Source organism: Episyrphus balteatus, chromosome 3 (genome assembly GCF_945859705.1).
Source record: "Episyrphus balteatus chromosome 3, idEpiBalt1.1, whole genome shotgun sequence".
Lineage (NCBI taxonomy): Eukaryota > Metazoa > Arthropoda > Insecta > Diptera > Syrphidae > Episyrphus > Episyrphus balteatus.
The window spans coordinates 122,385,470-122,404,890 of record NC_079136.1 but is presented as its reverse complement, the minus strand read 5'-3'; the positions used below and the strand labels follow the sequence as shown (position 1 = coordinate 122,404,890).

The following is a 19,421-nucleotide window of genomic DNA, read 5'->3' as shown; positions in this document are numbered from 1 at the left end:
AAAAAATTTCAAAAAATCCCAAAAAGTACCTACATTTTTAAAAAATTTCCTCCAAATGCATCGTGTGATACATCAAAAGAAAGGTGTCTTTAATCTCTACTCATAAGTTAATTATTGAAAACCTAATATTTTTTTTTTCATAGCGGAAAGAGGCCTATAATGACACCCCAAGGTAAAATACATCCTTGCTAGAAATTGTAAAACCGAATAGAATAAGAAGGCTTTTTGAAAGCGATTCTTAGGTTTATCTGGCAAAACCGTCATATCCGAAATGTTAGCAATTTCAAGCCATTATCTGAAATTTGACAGGTCAAACTTTCTCTAGCCATCTCAAAAAGTATATCCGTTAAAATTTTGTAAAAAATTTGTTTTTGCAAAAAAACTGTAGAACATTATATTTTTTACTAAATTTACTGAAATAAGAATGATTTCAAATTTTTCGATATTAAACTTAAATAAAAAAAAAAAACCCTAAACTGGCTTTTTAAAATTAAATACCTGCTTTAAATATTTTTTGGAAATTTTTAATTCGCAAATCAAAAAAAAAAATGTGGCTAACTTTTGAATAGTATATAGCATTTAGGGCCAATTTATTTACACTCCATTAAATTTAAAACCTCCATTCAAAAAGGGAAATTTTAAATTTTGTATGCGATTGGACAGTTTTTAAATTTTTAATGGAAACTTTAAATATAATGGAGAATGAATCAATTGGCCCTTAGGTTTGAATCTTACTTTTTTTTTCGAAATATGGGACATTTTCCTAAAGGGGCCAATAAAAACCTCCTTCTCCTACATTCGGAAGCAGATTTTTTCGAAAAAAAAAAGTCTCGAAACAAGTTTTGATTTACAGATATGAGTTCACAGTGAAGATACCTATGCATTTAGCTAAAAAAAAAATACAAATCTATTTTTTGTTAGGATTTTCGAAAAAAATCCAAGGGGTACCCCTTGCCAAAAAAAAGTAGGTATATCTCAAAAAATTTCATCCAAATTTCATCGAGTGAGACATCAAAAAAAAGGTCTCTTGAAGCTCTATTCATAACTGCAGACTAAAAGTTTCTTGAAGATCTGGATCCGGAGATATTACTAACCAAAAGATTTTTTTTCACATAGCTTTATTTTTATTTTGCTCTATTCTAAACTGTTTGTTTAACTCAATTTAACAATCCTGGAGGAAGTCAATTTTTTTTTTTTTACTTCATGTTTGCAATTTTTACTGTCCATCAATCGAGACATTATCCAGATCACTTCACTTAAAATCAAATGAGCACGCGTGTGTACTCAATTTGTTTCGATTTCTCAAAAACGATTTGTTTAGAAAAAATAAACCAACAAAAAAAATCACCTTAAAATAGATCGGGTAATAAATTTTCCGTCGAAAAAGATAAATTTAAAACGAACATCCAACTCTTGTTGTAGCTATTTTGTGTGCGCGTATATTTCAACATTATATAGGTAGAGTAGATAGTGTAACATTTTGCAAAATGACATAATCAAAATAAAAAAAAAAAGTAAACTCCACTCGATAGAGGGTAATAAAACAATGTTTTAAGAAATCAATGATTTTTCAAAAAAAAAAAAAATTATTCATCAGTAAGATGTTTCCGTATGTTTCAACAAAATTAATTTAATTAAAAAAATAAAGAAAAAAATATATATTTTTAGAAAAATCCGCACACGAAAAGTTTATTCTCAAAAAAAAAAAAAAAACAAAAAAAAAAAAAAATATGTGTGTCTTTTTTCTTTCGAACGTGCCTGACTATAATCTTTTTTGTGCAATTTCCTTGTTTTTTTTTTTTTTTTCGTGTTTTAAATTTTGTTTGCATTGACTGGGAAAAGACTAATTAAACAAAATAAAATAAAAACATAAAAAATTGCATAAATAAATGTTGTCCTTCTGCCAAAGTTATGTGCTAAGCTATTTGGCAAAAGAAAATATGCAACAAATACGCGTGCTGTTTTTTTGTCTCTTCTTTTTTACTATTTTTTTTTTTTTTTAATTTTTGATTGAAGAAAAATAAATTTAATTTTAAAGAAAAAATAAAAAAAAAAAAAATTTGTTGATGCGGAAGCTTTAATAAACATGCCAAGTTAAAGAACCATTAATTTTATTATGGCCTTGAGTTTTTTTTTTTTTTAATTTTAATCATTTTTTGTTATATAATTTTTGTTTTTTTTTTTTAATTTAAAATTTTTTTATTTTTCTAGGCTCAAGTGGGATCAATTTATATTCCTCCAGTTGTTAATCAACAACAACAGCAATATTCACCTTATCAAGATTCACAAGGTTCTAGACAACAACCATTACAACAACAACAACAAACTCCAAGACAAGCTCCAACTAATCGATGGATGAATGCCCAAGGCCAACCGGTGGAAAATCAAACACTAAGTCGCATTAAATCACCACCGCCACCACCAACATCATCAACTCCTGTTTCAAGTAATGGATTTGCAGGAAGTCATAATAATGCAGGCTTGAGATTGCAAATTAATACTAATACATCAAGTTCTAATGGAAAGGTTTGTTATTCTCAAAGTGTTTGAATCTTTTGAAAAAATTTACAATTTTTTTTTTGTTTTTTTTTTTGATTTATAGGAAAGAATAATTCCAATTCAATTGGAACAAACACCAACTCCAACACGTACACCATCAGCAGCACCAGGTTTTGGGCCACAACCTTTTTATAACAGTGCTCAGCAGCAGCAATATAGTAGCGTACCATCTCCACCTATGAATCAGGGGACACCAAATAATGGTAAGCTTAATATTTTGGAACAAAATCAGAAATCGTTATTATTAATTATATATTTATTTTTTATATAAAATATAGTTATAGTTTCATAATTCTTTTACTTAACCTTAAAAATAGTGAAAAAATTACAAAAAATATGTTTTTTTTTTTTTGGTTTTTATTTTGTGCAATTCGCACGTGGTAGAAGCAAAACCTTAAAAAAAATATTTTTCTTGAAAACAAAAATCTAAATTTTTTCTTCCATCACCTTTAAATCCATTTTTTTATATGAAATTGTTATTAATTTTATATCATATGAAAGGTTATTATTTAAGCTTTAATGTGATTCTGTAATCATATTTGTACGACATCTAGAAAAAAAGTTACAATGTATAAAAGCCAACCATTTCGAAATTTCAAACTAAGATTACAAACTGCAAAGCAACCAGACTTTTAAGAAAATTTTGGTTTTCAGTTACGAATAGAGATTAAAAAGACCTTTATTTTGATGTATCACTCGAAGGATTTGGAGGAAATTTTTTTTGAAAATTCCTTATTTTTATCCAAGGGATTAACCTTGATTTTTTCTTGAAAATCGTAAAAAAATACAATTGTAATTTTTTTTAGCTAAATGCATAGGCCTGTTCATTGTGAACTAATATCTGTAAACCAAAACTTGTTTCGAAACTTATATTCGAAAAAAATTGCTTCCGAATACAAATAATGTTAAAAAAAAAAATATTCGTTCTTGTTGATTCTCATGAATTAATATACCTAACCATAATTTAAAAAAATATACCAATCCAAATGTTCAGTCTTTTTTAATGACGTTAAATCTTATATTATGGACAGATTTTATTGAAAATTCTATAAAAATCGATATCTTTCGATTGCTTTATTTGTATTAATTAACATAAAGTGTTTGATTTCAGGAACTCTTCATTATATTATTTTTACCTTCATGCTAGATCACAGATTGTCTATTGAATTTCTTTTAAATTCTACCGCTATTTTCTTTGAAATTCAAAATGTCTTTTAAGATTTTCCGTTTCAAACTAATTTCTAATTCCTGGCACAATTATTTTCTTTGTGAGTTGAATATTAAATTAAAATAAATGCAATTTCACTATCATTAGATCAGCGGCAAGTTTAAATTGTTAATATATATTAATTTGTGTTAATAAATCTTATACAGGCCTTTTATTTTTTTTATTCACTATATTTTGATTTATTTAAAGTATCTAGTAAAAGCATCATCATTTTCAGTATACAATATCCACTGCGTATTGTATTTACTGGTTATATTTTCCTCATTTATGGTCACAAATTGACAATCTAGTTTTTATTGTTATTGTTAATGTTATTTTTTTTTTGTAATTGATTTGAGACTTAATTGAATATTGCCATCAAGATTGTTGTTTGTTTGTTTTTTTTTTCAAACAAATCAATGATTTATTTCATAGATGAAATATTCTATTGATTAAATTAAATTTTCTTTCAGTTGAAAAATTGCATTTCCCCAATAAAGTCTCTCTCGATAATAATAAATAAATTTATTTCTCATGGAAAAAAGACAAATATTTTTTGTTGAAAAACGTTAGGGGAAGAAGAAAATATAATAAATAAATTAATTTTAACATTTTAATATTTGTACTTTCTTTTTAAATTTTTAGGACAAAATTCACCAAATTACGTTATTCGTTCGCCAAATCAATTTGTGGATCAAGGCTACAATCAATATACAGGAGTTCAAGATCATCCTTCTCGGGTGACATCACCGCCAATGCAACAACAACAACAACAACAATCGAGAATTATTCAACAAACAAGTACCTCTGGCGGTATCAAGACACGCATTATACCAATTGCTGTTGAATCCGAACCAGATGGACCACTCAATCCGAACAATGCACGTGGACCCATTTCTCAGCAACCGATTGTTATTCAAAAGTGAGTTTAACACAGTTATACTATATATTTCAATAATATCACAGAATCCTTTGCATATTCGAAAGTGAAATTTCGAAATTAATTTCGTATAAGCCGGCAAAAAAATGTATTCGTTCAAATTTGTGAAAAAATTGATGAGTTTTAAGTTGGGTATCTATTGTACAAGAGGACTCACCTATTTTTGAACATTTATCTAATACGGGTAAAAAATTCGAAATCGAAAACAAAAGTTCAATTCTTTTGTAACGTAATTTCGATTTTCAAAAGGTTTTGAGATAAAAGTGGTTAGTGTGTTACATCACGATGGCTCAAAAGTTATGAGTCATGACTCTTTTCGAAATTAAGCCAGATCAAATGAGATGTACACTGTTTTTTCTTTTTCGAACTTATGATTTTCGAAAAGAGTTATGACTTTTGAGTCACCGTGTAAAAGAAGTTCTATTAATTTTTTGTTTTTATCTATATATATGTATATATATTTTGTATCTAAAATTTTTTATCTGTTCAAACTTTTCAAAGTGAAAACTATAACCTGTTTGTTCATGACTGCCCTCTAGAAGCTGAATTACAATTTCGAAAACATCGCCTCAGGTATCGGAATCTTTTGATGTTGCATTTTTAATTAATCTAATATGCTATTCGTATTTTGTACCGTTGATGTCGTCACGTTTCAAGTAATACAATTGTTTTTGAAAGTCTCCGTCATCGTTGGTGTCACTGTTGTTAATGTTAAAGTCCATTCACAATATTTTTTTCTTGTTTAATTCTGTGCAAAAAGTGTTTTTTTGAATTAATCCAAAGGTCAAATATAATATTGAACTCAATTTTATTTAAAATGAAGTTTAAAATCAATTGCAAAGTAGTTTTAAATTGATTGCAAACTAGTTTAAACAATGTTTATTGAAATTTATTTCCAAAGTAGTTTTTTTTTACTCTCTGAAAATTGCATTTACAATCAAAATTAGATCTCGTCCTCAACTTCAACTCAATTTAATTAATTTTGGTCACACGATTTCATGAGAATCAACAAGAACGAATTTTTTTTTGAAAATTTTTATTTGAATAGTTTATTTGAACGACACGACTGCTAGTATTCGAATCCAAGATTAAAAGATCATCCAAAAAACTCCTCAAACAAAATGTTCGTTCTTGTTGATTCTCATGAAATCGAGTGACCAACATTTATTACTAAATTATTTGTATTTTAAGGTAAAAATGGTTAATTTTTTCTTGAACCATTAAAATTTTAGCTTTACTCAATCTACAAAAATGTTGGAAACATAATTTTTTTAGATAAACCAACATAATATTGAGATAAAGATGATTTTAGGTAGGGAAAAAGACCAATTGCTGATAGTCTAATTTTACGACGAATTCGTTTCATTCCTTGTTCCAATTGTATTGAAAAATCTCCTTTTATTTTCTAAAATATGTTTTCTTTGGTTTGGACTTGCAAAATAGTTGCCTTTCAAACTCATCTCGATATTGCTGAATTATTTTAAAAGATAAGGATACCAAATTAATATTTTTTTGTACAAATATTTATGTTTTTTGTACACAAATATTTATGTATCTTTTTTGTAATAATTTTAATTTCAAATTATTAACTCTCAATTTTGTTGTCATTTTTCTTATCCACAGTGATCCACGCAATCAAAATACATGGGGTAACGGCGGTGGCAGTGCAACTCCAACCCAATCGAAGTCATTTAGAATTTTGCAAAAAATCACCGATACCTCAGATGATAGTGCTTTAGAAAATAAAGCTATCGATTCTGATGGCGGAAGTGTTAGTGGCAGTCAAGAACATGAGCCACAATTACAAAGACCATCTTTTGCTAGACAAATGACATCAACTGGTCAAATAAATAGTCCAAATAATGTGGAACAAATGAAACGAATGCAGTTAAATAACGAACAACAGGTTTATGCAAATCGGGCCAGGAATCAAGGTGAATAATAAATTATTAAAATATATTAAGAATTAAATATAATTGTTATGTTATTATTTATAAAACTATTAAGAGGATGATAAAGATAAAAATTTGGAAAAATCAGCTAATGGTGAAGAAGATCCTCGTTATCGTGGACCTTCAAATCCTTCGAAAACTTTTAAGAAATTACAAGGTGCTGTTGAACGTTGTTCACCAAGCAGAACCGATCAAAACGGTATGGAATAGAAAATTTCAATTGCTGATAATGCGCTTCAAACAACGCTGGTTCTTATTTTTTTTTTTTTTTTTTTTTTAAAGAAGTGCTTCGAGAAAGCCCGCAAAGATTGGAAGTTTTCAAAATTTTGCTAGCAAAATGATCACAATGAGAAATTTTATTTTTGCTACTATTAATGGCTTGGTCTAAGATTTTAGGACCTCTTAATTTCTCAAAAAGTCGCTTTAAGTTTTTTCATGTGCAGTTTTTTTTTTTCGTTCGAAAAGATTCAAGTATTTTTCAAAATTATACTACTGCTGCCATTTATTTTTTTGATTTTCTAAAAAAAAAATAATATTTATTATTTTGTTTAAAAATGTACCTATTTTAATAATTTTTTTTTTTTAATTTAATTCTTCAAGGCACTCCTCCTGTTATGAAACAACCTCAACCCAATAGGTACGTCAGTCAAAGACCAGTTTATAGCCCAGATGGTAAGTTGTTATTCTTTAGTTTTTGTTTAAGAAGTTGTTCTTCCTTAAAATATGCAATTTTTATTCTTTACTTTTTAATTTTTTTTTTAGAACATTCTCAACAATATGTTCATCCAAGCGAACAACAAGTACCAGAACCGAAAATCTATACTGGAAGTGCAATACCAAGTCGATCTTTTAAAATTCTACAAGCTATGACAACACCAGAGAATGCTGGTAAGTAATAAATTTAAGAATTTTTCTATAAATATAAATTTACTATAGTTATATCATGCCTATGCACATTAAAAAATCAGTTGAGTTATTTTTTTTTTTTTTTTAATAAATTATTTTTAAGTATAAACAAAATTTTAAACAATTTATTTTTTAAGATTTTATTTCGTTTTTTATGTTTTTTTTTTTTTTTCAATTTTAAACACTTTCATTTTTGGTGGTTTTTTGATACAATGAAGGTTTGTTAATTTTCAGCTGCATTTTGACTGTCATTTTTATGTATTGCATACTTTTAAGAGATTACTTGGAAAAACTTGAAGAGTCCTCAGATGCAGGAATATTTTAATTTTCAACTCTTAGCTGATCTTTCTTTATATTCAAATAACCGCCAAAAATCATAAAAAATATCATTTTGTAAATATAATTCACAGTCACTCCATCCAACAGCACACAAAAACAAACACACACAAAATGCATCCATATTTGATTTATTTTTTTCCTCAAAAAACACTTCTTCTCCATATTTTTTTACATATTTTTTATTTTGTAAATTTTACTTATATTTTTATTTAAACTTTATTTTGTTTTTTTATTAATTTTTGATTCATTTGGCATTTTAAGCTTGTGTTGAAAAAGAATGTAGTTTTTTGTTTATTATTTACACAAAAAAAAAAAAATATTAATCGATTGAGAGTGAAAGAGAAAGAGAGCGAGTGAAAGATAAATATTTTATAACAAATAAAAAAAAATTTGGAAACTAATTCAGATGGCATATTCTGACGTTGGCTTCCAAAATTAATTTAAAAAAAATTAATTCCAATCCAATAATAAAATAATAAAAAAAAAAATCCTTTCATCCATCGCTTTCATCCTGCATTTTTTCAAAACAAATTATTTCCTAAAAAAAAAAATAAAAATTCTCATATCTTTGTTTTTTCTTCTTCTCTTCCGCATAATTTATTTTATTATTTTATTTTATTTTTATGTAGCCGAGAGTGATGGCTCGGATGTTGTTGAATCAGATACATCAATAAGTGAATGTCCTTGTCAACAACAGCAACAGCCTCCACCACCATCCTATCCATATCCCTATCCTTATTTACCGCCATGTTGTGCTCATACACCACCACCACCTCCAACACAAGCACAACAACAACAACCACCATCAACTTCCTCATCTGGCGGTGATGTTAATAATTGGCAATATCCCACACCTTATCATCCTCATCCTCATCCACATCATCATCATCACCATCCACATCATCATCCTTATGCCCAACATCATCCACATCATCAACATCATCCACATCCACATCAACACCCTGCATATCCATATCCCCCTCCATGTCCATGTTATTACTATAACTTCCCACCCAATGGTTATGATTCGCAAAATTGTAGTTCGCGTAGTTCGTTGAGTTCTCGTAGTTCGTACAGCAGGGGCAGGTCTCAGTCACAGGATCTACCGAACATCATCATTACCCCAAGTACTGATGATGTTCCACAAGAAATCCAAAATGGCGGCAAAGAAATGCCACGAAATCAAAGAGAAGGATCAGTGATTGATATTCTATCACAAAAACTTAGTGAAATCTCAAAACCTGGAAGCGACAAAGACCTTAATAAGACTCAAGGGAATGATAAGAAATATAACGGCGATAAGGATAAAGAGCTTAAAAGTTCATCTTCCACAGTTAAATCTGAGAATGAGAATGATAAAGTATCTTCCGAAGATAGTTCTGATGATCTGATGTCATCTTCATCTGATCCGACAAGTTCTAGTTCGGAAGAGTGTATTGAAGAACGGTCAAATGATGGTCTTCAAGCCATTCGATCAGTATCAAATATACAGTTTTACAACAACAAGAAGATTAGGGCTGAATCTGAAGATGACGATCGTACAATTGCTGGTGACGAAAGTATGGTATTTGATGAAGAAGAAGAGGAAGAAATTATCGGTGAAGAACTTGAATATGATGAAGAAGAAGTTTTAATTGAAGAAATCGATTCAGAAGAAGGTGAAGAAGAAGAAGAAGAAGAAGAGGTCTACGAAGAAGATGATATTATCATAATGGACGATCTGAGTGTGATTTATGAAGAAAATGAAGCAGATTTGATCAGTCCTAGACCTTCTAGTCGTATCAGTTCGAGTGTAAGTGAAACATCTACTTTAGCAAATGATGAATGTGAAGAAGAAGCAGCAGCAGAAGAAATATCTATCAAAAAAGAAGACGATGAAGAAGATAACTCAAATTCTGTAACTGTTCGTTTGCCATTGAAATTTTCATTTAGTCGTTCGTCAAATGATGAAAATATTGCAACAGTTGAAGTTGGTAATAGTCAGATTGAAGATAGGGGAAGATCATTTAGTATTGCATCAGTTGATGTAGAACCTGAAACAGCTGATTATGAAACTGATTCACAAGATTGTGATGTAAGTGTTACGATAAGTTTGAGTCGTTCAAGTGAGTCGGTGGATAAAAAATTCTTAAGTCCATCTCCAATATCACATATAGCTGCAGAAGTAATTAAAGAAGAAGCAAAAGAAGAAGAAGCAAACAACGTGATCGAATCTGAAGATGAAGATGTTTCGGTTTCATTTTCGTTACCAATGAGGAACAAATTTATGGATCAAACTTGGAGTGGTGATCTTACAAATAATATTTCTATGATTGAAGAGAAGACAAGTGAAGATAACAATGGAAAAGAAGAAGAAGATAAAGAAACAGCAGTAGAAACTTGGAGAAAAAATAATAGTATATTTGAAGAAAGCGATGAAAAGAAATCAATTGAAAAAACCAGCAGCAGCACAAGTGAAGATAAGAACAAACAAGATGAAGATAACTCAAATAAATCTTCAATAGAAAATCAAAATGAAGATGAAGATGAGGAAGAAGATGACGAAGAAGAAGAAGATGAAGCTGATTCAAAATCAGAGGAAGAACTAGACTTTTGGGCAACATTACAAGCGACAAGAAAAGAAGCACAGATGTTCCTTGAAAAAACTGCAGGTTATTGGGGCAAGTCAGTCGATGGTAAAGAAAAACCTGAACCATCTTCAAATGAGATTTCAAATCAAAAAGATGAAGAAAAAGATGAAGATTTCTGGACAAATATTCGTGTTAAAAAAGAAGAACCACAAGAAAAGAAGGAAACTAAACCCAAATTAAAGAAGAAGAAGAAAATTATTAAGAAGGTTAAAGTAAAAGAACCAGAGCCAGAACCTGAACCTGAAATTAAATTGACAATTATAAAACCTCCAAACGCTAATAATAAATCAAAAGTTGTTGAATCTGCTATACAAATGATTCAAGAAAAAACGAAGAAACCAAAGAAATTGGTCAAACAAGTTAGTAAAGAAGAAGTTAAAGCTACAAAAACAGTGCTGGAAAATGAGATTGTTCAAATTACTAAAGTAGTTGAAGAAGAGAAGAAAATTATTGAAGAAGCAAAAATTCGAAGAGCATCGCTATGTAAGGCTAAATCAATTGATGAACCAAAAATTGAAGAAGTTGTTGTTGAAGAAAAAAATGAAGAAGAAGATAAAAAGAGTAAATATGTTAGAGAGAAAGCCGAATTGAAGACACAAATTTTGAATCAGAAATTCGCTAAGGCTTTTGTGATTCCAAATAAGCCTCCACTAATGAAGGGAGTTTTAAGTGAAGTACAGTGTGAAGAACAGATAACGAAAACCTTAATTATTAATGAAGTGAAGAAAAGTGAAGCATCGATCTCAAATCGTACTGAAGAGCTTGTTAAAGCAAAGGTGGCTGTATCAAATGAAGCATCGATCTCAAGTAATGTTACCAAAATTGAAGAAAGAAAGAATAGCATACCAATGTTGCTTGTTTCTCATGATATGGAAGAAAATTCAGCTAATACAAATGTGATAGAAGAACCAAAGAAACTGGTGAAGAAGAAAATTACAAAAACGAAGACAGTTGAAGAAGAAAGCGATGGAAATTCGTTGAAACCACCAACGAAAAAAATTGTGAAAAAATCTACCAAAGAACCAAAGAAAATCAAAAAGAAGAAAGAAGATACCAATTTGGAAACGGAGAAAAATGAAGAACCAAAAGAAACTGAAGATAAAAATATTGTTTCAAAGAAATCATCTTTAGAAATTGAAAAAGAAAAAACTAAAATAAAAGAAGAAGACAAAATTGAAAAGAAAACTGAATCTTCAACTATTGTTGAAGGCAAACCTGTAAAAACTGAAGAAACTGAAGAACCCGACTTTTGGGCAGAAATTGAATATTCAAAAAGCAAAGATAATCTACGAAAAATGCAAGAAGAAGAAAAACCAATGGCAACCGATCCTTGGGCAAATGTTAAAACTCCAAAAGAAAGTGAAGAACCAGTCTCTAAGACCAAAGAAACCGATTTCTGGGCTGAAATTGATGAAACTGTCACAGCTAAGAATTTACCCAAACTAAAATCTCTAGATAAAGAACCAGACTTTTGGGCTGACATTGATTTGGTTAAATCTAAAACAGAACAAACTACAAAGTCGCAAACTTTGGTTGAGTCTTCCAAGGTCAAGACTCAACAGAAAGTATTAGCGGAACAACTTCAAACTTTGGAATGGTTCAATATTGAATCATTTGTGGCTAAGCATGTACAGAACACTGAAATACAAACACCAATTGTAATGAATGGATATTGTAACTACTGGGAAGAAAAAATTGAAAAGCCAGTGATGAAGAAAGAAGATAGCCAAGAAACTGATTTTTGGCTTGAAATTGAATCAAACAAAGTGAAGAAGGAATTAAAAACAGATGAATCTTCAGTTACAAAAATAAAATCAATAGAAATTCAAGAGCTGAAACCTAAGAAAAAGTTGAAGAAATCCATTTCAGCTACAGAAACTGAAACAGAAATAGAATCAACCAAGTCCAAAACGAAGAAGAAGAGTTCTATATCTAAAGATGATGAATCTTCCAAAAAATCTGATAGTGATCTTCCATTAAAGATAAAGAAGAAAACTTCCATACCCATGGAAGATTCAACAGATGTCAAACCAAAAACCAAGAAGAAGATTTCAACGCCCGATGAAGAATCAACAAAGCTAGATATTGAAGCATCATTGAAGATTAAAACAAAAAAGAAGTCAAAAACTAGTGAAGATATTGATAATGGTGAAAAACGTTCATCAATCAAATCAAAAACTAAGAGAAAACCCTCCGTAACATCTGAAGATGAAACAACCTTATGGGCTTCTTCCAAGTCAAAATCTTCTTCAAAAACATGTAATCTTCAAGTCTACAGTGATTATGATATTGAATTGATTCATGCCGATCCAGAGCCAATATTTTATCCCATACACTCAGAACCAGAAACAGGTATTAGCTTTTGGGCAACAGTTAGTTATGCTGAAGAAGAGATCTTAGAAGAAAAAGAAATCGATATTTGGGCAGATAGGGAGGCTGAAGGTAATTCAGAAATTGATACTGGTAAAATAGATTTTTGGGTAACTCAAAGAAAATTCCAAGCAAACAGTAATTTCGTTAAAGATAAAACACCATCGAAGATCAATCGTCAGACTGAAGAAAATGATTTCTGGGCTGAAACGAAAAATAGTAATTTTGTTGAAGATAGAACACCAGTGGTTATCGAAGAACCAGCTGAAGAAATTGATTTCTGGGCCAAACCCGAAAGAAAATGTGAAGAAACTAATTATTTTGTTGTAGATAGAATGCCACTAAAGAATGAAGAACCAGCTGAAGAAACTAATTTCTGGCCCAAGCCTCAAAGAAGATTCGAAGACTATACGCAACAGGAAAACATTGAAGAACAAACTGAAAATCAAGATTTCTGGTCTAAAACTAGAAAATTCGAATCGAAGAGTAATTTTATTGAAGACCAAACAACACAGATGATCGAACAACCAACTGAAGAAGTTGATTTCTGGGCTGAAATTAAAGGGCCTGATGCAACTAATGAAGAACCATCTCAAATTGATGAATGTGAACTTAAACGAAATAATTATAAAAAAGCAATGGCATTCTTCACCAATACTGTAAATGTTGAGAAGAAAAAAGAACCTAGAAAATTTGTTCCACTGACAGATGAAGAACCACCATCGTGGTCATGGAGAGCTTCCGAAGAGCCTGAATGGCAAGTTCCTGAACAACGTCAAACAAACAAAGAAGAAGAAGTACTTCTAATTGTTGAAGATAATGAAACAACAGAAGATGAGCCAGAAACTTTAGTAGAAAATCATCACTATACAATTGAAGATACTCGTAGCTATAATCATCATCAACATGAACAACAACAAAATGAAGAAGAAGAATCACAAAGTTCAGAAAGTATAAGTGACTCGACACCAAATCACTTCCAAATTGAACATCTTTATCCAAAACCTGAGCCAGAACCTTTCAAACCAAAAGAAAAGTCAAATGAATCGGTGAGTAATCAAGCTTCTGAAGAATCGAAGATCTCGGTAAAAGATCGAATCTTCGCTTTTGAAACTGGTACAGTTGATCCACCAGCATCATCATCATCAACTAAAGCAGCTAAAACGACTTCCCTAAGTGTCGATAATACATCTCCAAATCTAAGTCGAAATAGCTCTCAACGATCTGAGTCAGAAATCGAAGAAGACGACTCTGGAGTTACCGACATGAATAAACCACTTTCCGAAACTGATACAGAATCTGAAAGTTTCCCTGAACTCCGCAAAATGTCCCCCTATCAACGTGCTTCCACACATTCCAGGCTTTTTAAGCTTCTTCAAGATGATGAAGATGTTATCGAAGAAGAGCGAGAACCCGGTGACACAGAAACTCTCGAAGCTGAATTCAATTTCAAACCTCGCAAGAAAATCATCCACAATGTTTCGATAACACGAAAACAAAATCCCAAAGCTTTGCAAGAAGCTGAAACTGTTTCTCAACGTCGACAAAGACTCTCGCTGCCGCTAAGAAAAAATCAAAGTATCGATGCGGATAATCCATCTTCACCAAATTCTCCAGCTTCACCAATACATGGTCAACAATCTCAGCCAATTAGTGATAAACTTGTCAATGAACTTATTCAAAGTTTGCTTTTGAAAAAGAGTAGCTCTACGTTGAAGAATCTTCCTATGGAAAAGCTTCAAGCTGCTGCCAAAAGGGTTTTGGAAGAAGAACTTGATTCTTTGGACAATACCTCGCTGGATTCTACACCTGCTTTAACACCTCAAGAATTCAAAAATGAATCGTATGCTGATTACTATGATACATGGAATTCCTCAAAAATCGATTCAGATAGTTCAGCGACAAATGGAAGTTTTGAAATATTGCCATCGAAGGCGTTCAAAGTTTTACAAGAAACTGCTGGTTCGGTGAAGAGAAAACCCTGGTCGGTGCGGTGTCCTCGGGTTTTGAGTTCAAAAACTGTGAATAGAGATCTGGCCCGCGTTACTGAATCACCAGAAATTGTCAGCCGATGTAGTCGATCACCTGAAATGTTTAGCTCGGATAGAGCAAGTTCAGTTGGTAGATGGAAAAAGGTTTAACAGGCAATATTGTTTATATAAGAAGAAATTATAAGAAACAAAAATTCTATGACTGATGGACCTGTGAAAGTCCCTTTCCGATGCATTTATTTGTAGGCCAGTTAGATTGGTTGTAAATTTTTTTGTTTGTTTGCAAAAAAAAATCCTAAAGGTTGCCATCCCTCTAAATAGACAAACAAGATAAGTCTTCAAGAAACTATTAAAAAAAAAAAAAACGATCTCTTTTGGTTTGCTAAAAAATTGGCAGTTTTCTTAAATCTAATTTCTGAAATCTGATCCTTAAAGACTGATCAGATATATAAATTATTTGTTGTTTTTTTTTTGTATAAAAGTGAAATATTATAAATTTTTCATTGAAATTTAGGATCTACAAACAAAATTATTATTCATTTGGGCTAGAAAATTGAATTTTCAGCAATCCAGGTAGGTCAAAAACACCATTTTTGACGTTTGAAAAAATGAAGCGAATCATTTTAATATTTAAAAATAAGATGCTGATTACTAGAAAAACAATGTATTCAGTTGAAAAAGAGATTTTTTTAACTCTTTTTAAATTCATAATTTTATTTTATAAGCAAATCATTAAGTTTAAAAATATTAACAAATTCGAAAATTCTTAATTGAGAACACACTTTTGCATTGTTCAAGATAAAACTTCAACATTAATTCGATACTTATATCAGAACATCCACTTTTAAATGACTCCCATTAATAAAAAAAAAATAGCAACAAAAGAATATGCCAACAACAACAAAAATGAAACATTAAACAAATTAAAACAAAAAAAAAAATAGCAAAAGAAACAATAATAATCACACCTACCTCAAACAATCACTGCCTATACTATAAGCATGCATTTGTTTGCCTTTTTTATTACTATTTTTTATATTTTTTTAAATAAAAAAAAATAATTAAAATGTAAATATATTTATTAATGTAAAAAAAAAACAAAAACACAAAAAATTAAACCGTATTAATATTTAAGAATATTTTTTTTACAATTTTGTCGAATCATATATCATTTGTTCATTATTTTTTTTTTTTTTTTATTTATTTTTCAAATAATTTTATATCTTTATACCTCAGCCAAATAAAAAAAATCCTACAATCCTGTCCTATATATATGATTATATCCACTCATAAATTAGAAATCGAGAGAAAACTCATCCGAATAAAAAAAAAAATAAAATTTAAATTAGAAAACAATATTATACTCCTACTTTTGGAAAATTCGTTACAAAAAAATAAACCTGAAGAACAAGAATGACAATATTCTGTATCATCCCCAATCATTGATTGCATTAAATTGATTCGTTTGAAAAAAAAAAAAATATTAAGGTACATTTATTTTAAGTATTTTGTTTATTTTTTTTTTTATTTTTATTATTATTTTTTTTTTTTTATTGAATAGTTGTTTGTGTGCCAATTTATTTAGTTTTATATTTTTTTAAAGAAAATTTTTAGTATCGCTTTATCGCAATAAATAATATAGTTCTGATATTATTATAGTGAGAATTGAGAAATTGTATTTTATAAAGGGTACGATCATTTTAATCTTTGCCTTAATATTTGCAAACAAAACCTTAGAAATCATATTTAAATTTAAATTGAACGAATGTTCCCAGTTTTTCATACCTACAAAAAAAAAAAAAGTACAAAAATCATTGCATATTTGCAGGAGAAACTTTTGATCGATTTTATGCCATCCGGTTCATGAATTCGATGATAAAGTATTTTTGAAGATATTTTGCAAAGAGCTAAGATCTGTTGTAGGTATAACACTTAAATTATTATTATTTCTTTCTTTTGTATAACACTTTACTTAAAAAAAAAAAAGAATTTGAATATGTCATTGCAATGGGCGCAAAACGTCCTTTGACGTTAAAAAAATTCGAATCTGAAGTCAAAAAATTGTTATTAGCCTCCGTTTTTGAAATATTACCGTTAGAAAATGTCAAAAAAACGTCATTTTGGCTGTTTTCGAGGCTATGTTTTTATGTGGCGTAGTTTATTATGAATTCATTAGTAACGGTGCCTATAAGAACTGTTTTTATTCTTTCAAAAATGTTTAAATCTTTCCGATATCTCTTTTACTGCCCGAGATATTTAAAATTTATGTAGCGGTCTTTGAATCACAAACAACACAGGCCAACCAAATTAAACTTTTTTTGCCACAAGAACCAAAATATACTTTTCTGAACAACTTTGGGTTGTTGAACTCGAATCCACAATCAGAATAATTCTATTCGCCTTCGTTCTTGAAATATTACCATTATAAAATACAAAAAAATGTTTTTTTTTATAACGGTAATATTTCAAGAACGGAGGCTAATAGAATTTTTCTGATTGCGGATTCGAGTTCAGTAACCCAAAAACCTTCAGAAAAGTATATTTTGATTCTTGTGGCAAAAATTCTGTGACCAGTGACTTAAACTTTAGATTAACTTTAGTTTCTCTTTGGCTTATTAACTTAAGATATCTCGAGTAATAAAAAAGATATCGGGAAAATTTAAACAGTTTTTGAAAGAAAAATATCTGTTTTTATAATACATAATTATAACAGAACCTCGAGAACAGCCAAAATGACGATTTTTAGCATTTTATAAAGATATTATTTCAAAAACGGAGGCCAATAAAATTTTCGAATTTTATCGGATTTCGGATTCAGCACCCCTACTACTACTAGAAAAGTATATTTTGGTTCTTGTGGCAAAAAAAAAGTTAAATTTTGTTGACCAGTGTAATCATTCAACCGTTAAAAATAAATGCTGGTGTGCCCCGCCAGAGTTGCATTCTGTCTCCGATTCTATTTTTCATTTTTACAAATATTTGCTCAGGTGCTTTTAAAACTTTAGTTTCCTTCAGTTTCTTCAATAGAATACAAAATCGAGGACTAACTGTCCTTAAAATAAAAGACTGTTTTAATTAAATAATATTTAAATTTATTTAAACAATCGTTACTTATTGTAAAGTTTTTTATTTTATAATAAAAATACAATTTTAATAAAGTTCGCCTGAAATCAGCAAATTGATTAGGTATTATCTTTTATCAGAGTGATAAAGTGTTTTATTTATTCAGTGAATTAAAACGTTTTAACAACATAATCATATATCGACAATTAGATGCTGAGAGAAGCTTTTCCGATGGTATCTTTTATAACTTCTTCTTTAGATTAAAATTTAATAGAAGCTTTATAGAGGCTATGACTTACTTGGCTATGTGTCAACATCGCATTCAAAATCCTTTTCCATCCAGCTCAATCTTCAGCTAGCCATCTCCAATCTTGCTCCTTGCTCGATTCGTTAAAGATCACCTTCAACCTGATCGCTTCATTTAAAAAACCTTACAGATTAAAGTAACAATGTTCATTCCCTCTACGTTTTCCAGCCATTTGAAGCGTAATGCGTTTCATATTGGCCATAGTGGCAACAGCTCGTACAGTTCGTTGATTTATCTTATTCGCCAGATGTTTTCTTGCCTATTTACGGAAACCGTTTTCCATGTTGGGCCTTTTTCCTCAAATGCTTTCTCAGCCCGTAGTAATACCGATTAGCAAGAGTTATCTTACGTTTGACAGAATTAAGTTGACATATCATCAAGATTTCAATATGCCAGCTTTTGATTGACCACACAGAAATCCGGATTTGAATTCAATAGAACATGTCTAGGAAATATTGAAAAGATGCATTCCTGACCGAAATCAACTTCCAAGCATTCTTCAAGAGTTGATTAGTAGAATGAACAAACGACTTCAGGTTGTCATATGTGCGAGAGGAAACAATACCAAGTATTAGAGCTGTGTCAATCGTGATTGATTCGGTCTTTTTGACCCGTTCACCGAAAATTCTGAGTGATTGCAATCACTATAAACCAAATCAATCAATCCTTATATCAATCTCGTTCATAAAATAAGAAAGTACGAAGTAGAAAAGTACGTTTCGTTCATCCAAATCGTTTACAATCAAAAACCACGAAGTGGAAAAGAACGTTTCGTTCATCCAAATCGTTCACAATCAAAAACTACGAAGTGGAAAAGAACGTTTCGTTCATCCAAATCGTTTTCAATCCGAATCGTTCACAATCAAAAATCATCTAAAAAATCTCTTAGAACTCGGATTTCGTTCATTCCATTCATTCTCAATCATCATTTCGATTCCATGCATACAACTGATACAAGTTTATATAAGCAGGTTCAGAGTTTGAATTGAATCGGATTCGATTTTGAATTTCTATCGAATATCTGACCTTGACTTCTTTTTGTTTTTGATGTATCTATTTCGACGTTTTGAACTTGGCGGAGACATAATGCCTTACTAATAATCAATTTTACCGTTAAAATTTTCCAAAAATATATTTTCAAAAAAAAAAAGCGGAGA

At 30.0% G+C, this 19,421-nt stretch overlaps 1 protein-coding gene across 3 annotated transcripts in view; it reads left to right on the top strand.

The window, feature by feature from the left end:
* Positions 1–15,835, top strand: part of LOC129917160 (trichohyalin) — a 43,294-nt gene extending 27,459 nt beyond the window's left edge. The window contains exons 4-12 of one of the 3 annotated variants that reach the window (XM_055997543.1): positions 2,212–2,526; positions 2,603–2,762; positions 4,412–4,688; positions 5,208–5,279; positions 6,330–6,640; positions 6,714–6,857; positions 7,259–7,330; positions 7,421–7,546; positions 8,533–15,835. In XM_055997543.1, coding sequence (XP_055853518.1) covers positions 2,212–2,526; positions 2,603–2,762; positions 4,412–4,688; positions 5,208–5,279; positions 6,330–6,640; positions 6,714–6,857; positions 7,259–7,330; positions 7,421–7,546; positions 8,533–15,044 — 7,989 coding nt within the window. In that variant the 3' untranslated portion in view covers positions 15,045–15,835. The remainder of the gene's footprint in view (positions 1–2,211; positions 2,527–2,602; positions 2,763–4,411; positions 4,689–5,207; positions 5,280–6,329; positions 6,641–6,713; positions 6,858–7,258; positions 7,331–7,420; positions 7,547–8,532) is intronic. The other 2 variants (XM_055997544.1, XM_055997545.1) reach the window with 2 other exon arrangements.
* The last annotated feature ends 3,586 nt before the right edge of the window (positions 15,836–19,421 follow it).